Source organism: Gavialis gangeticus, unplaced genomic scaffold, assembly GCF_001723915.1.
Source record: "Gavialis gangeticus isolate Ggan-Ray unplaced genomic scaffold, GavGan_comp1, whole genome shotgun sequence".
Taxonomy (NCBI): domain Eukaryota; kingdom Metazoa; phylum Chordata; order Crocodylia; family Gavialidae; genus Gavialis; species Gavialis gangeticus.
The window spans coordinates 8,822,977-8,829,584 of record NW_017729006.1 but is presented as its reverse complement, the minus strand read 5'-3'; the positions used below and the strand labels follow the sequence as shown (position 1 = coordinate 8,829,584).

At 41.0% G+C, this 6,608-nt stretch overlaps 1 protein-coding gene across 4 annotated transcripts in view; it reads right to left on the bottom strand.

The window, feature by feature from the left end:
- Window positions 1-6,608, bottom strand: part of RBMS3 (RNA binding motif single stranded interacting protein 3) — a 707,347-nt gene that overhangs the window by 287,942 nt on the left and 412,797 nt on the right. For all 4 annotated transcript variants that reach the window (XR_002095924.1, XM_019508786.1, XM_019508787.1 and 1 more), the window contains exon 5: window positions 1,602-1,681. Coding sequence is in view for 3 of the 4 variants with exons in the window: in XM_019508786.1 (XP_019364331.1) it covers window positions 1,602-1,681 (80 nt within the window). In the remaining variant the exon portion in view is untranslated. The remainder of the gene's footprint in view (window positions 1-1,601; window positions 1,682-6,608) is intronic.

The following is a 6,608-nucleotide window of genomic DNA, read 5'->3' as shown; positions in this document are numbered from 1 at the left end:
AAAAAAAAAAAAAAAAAAGGATCGGGCCCCTCCCTGCTAAAGGGAGAATAGGCAAGGGGCCCAACCTTTTTTTTCAATGGAGCCTGCTCACCACTTCTGTGGCCCGGGGGAGACCTGTCAGATTAAAGGCTGCAACACTACAAGTAGAAAGGTTGCAAACTAAACTACTTGGGGATGTGGTTTAGTTTCCAATGTTGCAAACTCATTTGAAACCCCCAAACCTTGAGCATGTGTAATGTGTGATGCTACTAAGCCACACAAAGGAAACTTTTGTCACGTGTACATGATCATCATGTGTACAAGCACTCCCTGATTTCAACCCTGCATGCCCGAACAATACTCTTATGCTCCTCTCTGGTCATTTGTCTAAGTTTCTACTTCTTGTAAACTTCCTTTTCATGCTTTAGATTACTGAAGATTTCCCTGCTAAGCCAAGCTGGTCATTTGCCATACTTGCTAGTCTTCCTGCACACTGGGATAGTTGATTCTTGCACCCTCAGTAAGGTTTCTTTGAAGTACCACCAGCTCTCCTGAAATCCTTTCCTTGTCAGATGGGCTTCCCAGGGGATCCTACCCATCCTACCCACTCAGGGGACCCTTCCCTGAGTGATTTGGAGTCCACTTTTCTGAAGACCAGGGTCCTTACTCTGCTGCTCTCCTTCTTTCCTTTCCTCTCGATCCTCAACTCAATCTCGTGGTCAGTGCTGCCCAAATTGCCATCCACTTCTACATTCCCCACCTATTCTTCCCTGTTTGTAAGCAACAAGTCAAGAAGAGCCTGGCCTCTAGTTGGCTTCTCCAACACTTGCACCAGGAAGTTTTCTCCAATACTCACCAAAAACTTCCTGGGTGGCCTGTGCACTTCTGTATTGCCCTCACAGAAGATGTCAAGATGACTGAAGTCCCCCATGAGAACTAGGGTCTGTGATGGAAAAACTTCCGCTAGCATATTAAATTTTAAGCTAGGGCTTTATATGGGGCATGTACACACCATTGAAAAATACCATTAGGATATATTTCTTTCTTCTAATAGAAAACAGTAGGATTTTATTACACTATGACAAAAACAAATGGTAATCAAAATAATTTATAATACAGCTAAACTAAGTAACAGATGCAAGTATTAAAGAGGACATGAATGACCTGAAATTGAGGCAATTAAAATATATTAGTCTATACGAGTTGCTGAATTACTCTTGAAATCTTATAATAGTTGTTATATTCCTAGGTTTTTACAATGTTCACCCAGATTGAAAGTGTCACATAAAAGCCACACGTTGAAAATGAAAAATATATATGGCTAATTAAAATTATTACAGAAGTTACTTAAAATTCTTTCTGTCAAGTGTAAATCCTCATGTAGTACTAACTCGAGCAAGGAAATACTGTAAATTAAACAGAATTGGTAGAAAACAAATGCCAACAACAAAAATAATCACGGGTCACAAATGATGTGCATCGTCTGAGCCTGAAAGGCACGACAGGAATCCTGTAATACTGCAATCCCAAGCGTAATTGCCAGCACTCCCGTGTTCTAAATCAATTAACATAATATGGGAACATTTATGTTATTTCACTGAAGAAGTAACAGCAAAACTTACCTGGTACACCAGGTGGGGTTTTCAGATATTTTCCATTGAAATGTTGAATTACTACTTCACATTTTTCTGTAGACTCCATTCTGGAAAAGAATAGGGGGAAGAAGGGAAGCAATAATTGTTACTAGAGTTCTATGAAAATGTGCAGTCAGCAAATAAAGAAGCAACACAGATGTGCTAAAGCTACTCTAGCTGAATGCTGCAGAGAAACTGGTGTAGTAACTCATTACAATACAGTGCAGTTAGCAATAAGAACCTGCCTCCCTCAATGACTGTAGCTGCATTCCTGGCTGTGTGCAGGTTGTGGTGGTGACTATGAACAGGAGACACCTGAACAAGGACATTTTTATCCTGTTGGGAGCATGTTGGAAAGACTTGCTTTCAAATTTCTTATGCACCCAAATTTCCCCCGAAGAGCATCATAAGAAGACAGGATTTGAAAGATATTATTTCAGAATACAAAGACATAAGAACAAGGGCTGTGTGAAGCTTCCGTCCCTGATTCAATTCGGTGGAGATTCGGCCCAATTTGGTGGCTGAATCTCTGAATCCAGTTTGAATCAGAGGACCCTTTCATCTCTCTGAATCAAATCGGAAGCTTCTGAATCGATTTGGAGAGTTTCAGGAAGATTCGGCGATTCAGCCATAGACACAGCTTTAGAAGTTTTTTTATATACCTCTAGGTAGCAGGGGCTTGTGAATGCTGAGATGCTGGGGCGGATGGAGCGTCCCACAGAAGCACGGGGGTCTCCCCAGCGCACTCAACAGCAGATGCAAAAGTGGACCAGAACCACTTCTGGTCCACTTCCAGGTCTGCTGAGGAATGTGTTTGGGGCCCCTCTCCCCATGGCCACTGGCTGGGTGACTGGTGCTTCCTGGGTCTGGGGGGGGCACCCGGGGTCTCCCCGCGGCTGATTGCTGAGCCAGGGGGGTGTTGGGGGACCCCTGCATGCTCCCTGGTGGACTTCCAGGTTTGCTGCTGAGTATGTGGAAGGCCCCTCCGCACTCCTGTGAGACACTCCATGCACCCCAGCATTCACAAGCCATGCTGGTACCTCAAGGTATGTAGAAAAAACATTTAAAGCTGTGTCTATGTCCGCATTGCTAATTCTCTGAATCAGCATCAAATCTCCAGATTCCGATTCGGCCAAATCGAATCAGGGACAGTGATCTGAATCAACTAATCAAATCACTGTACCTGATTCGGGCCAAATCCGAATTGAATATAGCACACTTCACATACCCCTAATATGAACATAACAGAATATGAAACAAAATACGTTTATAACTGTACATTACATGGGTTCAGTTCCTGCTTCCCTGGGTGGAAACAAGACATTATTACACAATTCATCATTCACTTCATAGCATTGTGAACTGTGATTTGCAAATATTTATAGCATCAAAGCATTAAAGCTATTAATAATAATGAGCTAGCACCTGTGTGACTTAAGTTGTTCTAAAGACTATAAAGCTGGGGCAAATTTATAGCACTTTAAGAAATGTATAAGCTCTTAGGGAGGAAGACAAGGGGGAAACTGTTAAATAACTGAAAGAATTATATAATCATTACTTTTTTCTCTCTAGGAAAGCTCTTCTGAAAAATAATTTTCAATATTCTTCTTTTAGTTTGGATCTGATCTAGGTGTTCTCCAAGCTAGAAGACTTCTCTGACCTAATTTTTACTTCATTCTTACAAGTCAAGGCCCTTTTAAAATGAGTTCATAAACAAACTCTTTCCACAGGCTTGTTAGGAAGAAAAAATAACATGTAGTCTACAGAGCATACATATTCTCTAGGGTCTCAAACTGGAGCTGAGAGGGACAGTTTGTCTCCTAGTACAAAGATTTGCCAAGCATTAGGAAAACATGAGGCAGAAAATAAGATGATTAACAGTCCAAGCAGGACAAGAGCTTTTGTTAGTTTATTTCAAGTGGACGCATTAAAATTGTGCCTTCTGGGTTCAAACTGTTAGAGTCTTTTGTAGCACTGTTTCCACTGCCATATCATGTGGGATGGGCCATTTCCACAAGCACAAAGACAGCAACTTGGATTGTTCACTTTGGCTTCATTCAGATTTAACTGAGCGAATGTCTGCAGTGAGCCTTTAGAGACTCTTGTCTCTGAAAGAATAAATGCAATAAAAGTCTGTTTTCTGTAGCTGTAGGCGCTTAGTGTCAAGCCATGTTATGTTGCACCACACAGAAGTGACAATTTCATTTTAATACATGGGGCACATTTTAAACAGCCAAAGCAGCCCTTGCAAAGAATGCAATATAGAAACTGCCAAATGAAAGAGCCTTAGTGCACTTCATGCATTTTATGTGGGAAGAGAATAAAAGTGAAACCCACAGTGCTCTGGGATAAAAAGGCCATCATTTGAATAGCAGCCGTAGAAAGAATATGCCCATTTTCTTCTCAAGTTTCACAATTAACAGCTCTCAAATGCCAGTACTAGCTATCTGTAATCTGGCACACGCTTCACTTGAAAACGACACTAGCATTATCAACTCAGTCTGAAAAGGCAGCATAATAGACAAAGCAGTCTTTACATGTTCCTTTCAGACGTGCTGCTGAATAACAAGTGCATGCACTCTTCATCTGTGCTACCTGAATCCCCTGGAGCCTTTCAGAACAGTTGTGTGTGGCAGGTAGACCATCCTTCCAGCAATATGTTAATTAGCCTGCTGCCCATTAAGTAACACTTCAGTCAACTTGGGTACTTGGATCTCCCAATTGCACATTTGAATGATGTTTTTTTCATGTAAATATGCAATAGACGCTGAAGGACTAAACAGTTTAGGAAACTGTTTTTTTCACCATATATTTCCTTTCTTTAATATAATTTAGGTTATAGAATGACTGGGCTGGTATGCAGAAACGATATAACTAGAAACTAGATACAAGCATGACGCTGTAATTACATATTATACGCTGATATCACTGCCTATTAAGTTTCCCTGACACTTTTTGTTATAAGACTCTATTTTAAATTGCTTATTACTTTGCCAGATTTTAAATGTTCCATGTCAGGGATCTGTCAGAGGCTGAATATGTTTTCAAAAAGTGTATCCAAATGGATTCAATTGTTTTCAGGAATGTGGCTAGTACATCATCTAGCCTGGGTTATACATTTCTTTTATTTTAATTTGGCAGAGGTGGCTTTTTTGTCAAGTATGTCTGTCTTTCTGTTCTCATGACATCTATATTTGGCCAAATTACAAGACCTCTGAAAAAAAAATCACTTGTTCTCACATATGCAATAGATACTTCTTAGCAGCTAAATTCCCTGAAGATACCATCTTCACTGAGCATGGTCAGTCCTGAAAATAAGTAGGACTTTCCTGCATTTTCAGCTCTAGGTTGCTCTGAGCCAAGATGGACCTGTGTCTGGACACCTGAATGGAAGTGAGGAGATAAGCTTTTGTACTCTTAGTGATCCCCCTATTAGGCTCAGGCAATAGAGAAGAGGAAGCCTCAAAATCAGCATGCTGAGGAGACGAGTTTTATCTAGGAAAGCAGGAGGTAGATTGGGGCAAGGAACTAGAGGGAATCTGGGACTACAAAACTGAGACTGGAATGTGGGGTGGAAGGAGAGTGGCCACAGAATTTGAAGCAGAAACTAAGCACTGGACAGTACTATATCTGGGATTCAGGAGGGGAAAGACTAGGCTGGGCAGAGATTCTAAGCCTGGCTGCCGGCAAGAGAAATGGGGTATATCCAAGGGCAGATCTAGGATTTTGAAAAGTGGGGTGCAGGTGGTGTGGTGGTGTGGCATCATCACATAAAACATGACACATTTTTCTCCAGTTAAAGAGAAACTAGAAGCTTTACTAATATGCTAGGGGCCTGGCACTATATTATTCAATTTAAGATAAAAGCAAAAACAAATATAACTTTATTGGAATGTTCATTAACTGGCTAGATTATATAGTCACATGAGAAACAAGAAAAACAGTCAAAATACATTGCTCCATTAGTTCTGTAGTCATTATATTTAAATATACATCTTATTCAAATTCATAAAACAAAATCTAGCCTTTCTGAGAGTCTTGATGCTTTCAATACTTCACTGTCAGTCATTTCTACACCTGAGTTAAAGTCTTTAGCTAGATCTAAAAAGAGTCTGCAGGGATGGGAAACGGAAGGGAAACATTACAAGGAATGGCTAAGGCATAGCACAACTACAGAAGATAGTTTGAAAAGTGGAACAGCAAGGCTATTAAAATGGAGAGAGAGTCATTAACACCTATGGAATAAAGAGACATTAGCAGGAATCAGGTAGATTATAAAGAGCCATGGAGTCAATAGACTCTCTCAGTGCTGCCTGAATAGAAATGACACTGCTCCTCCCAGACAGCTGGTGTTAAAGTTTGGGCGGAGCAGGAAGCAATGGGGGAGGGGGGTTGCAACTGCACCACTGCACTCCACCTGGATCCACCTCTGGATGGATCTCTGATTTAATAGGTAGGGGGGAAATAAAATCAGATGAGTCCAGAATAAAACTGAGTTTGCTTGCACAAGGAGACTAGGACCAAGGAACAGCACAGTAGGGTGGGAGAAGAATCTTAATGGATCGATTGAAACTAAGAGCTGAAATTTAGGGACTGAACTGGGACTGGATGAGCAAAGAGACTAGAAACAATGAGCTAGGGTTGGGACAAAATTAATCTGAATAAGGATTGGAGGAATGGAGATTAAAATTAACAACTGATGCAACTGGAAAGCAAGGTAGGTGAGGTGCACAGGATGACAAGGTGAGGAATGGAGACTGTAGGGAACAACTTTGTAGGAAACAAGCTACCCAATCTGATTTTATTAGCGCAGGAGGCTTTCTTTAATTTACTTACTCTTTATTTCTTTTTAGATTCTTTTTTTTTTTTTTAACTTCTTTTAAAATTATCCTTCAGGGACTGACTTCCTTCATTTCACCACCCAGCCCCAGCCTGCATTCCTACCCATTGCCCTTTCATCTCTCAGTTCACTACCCAGTCTCCCCCTTCCATCCT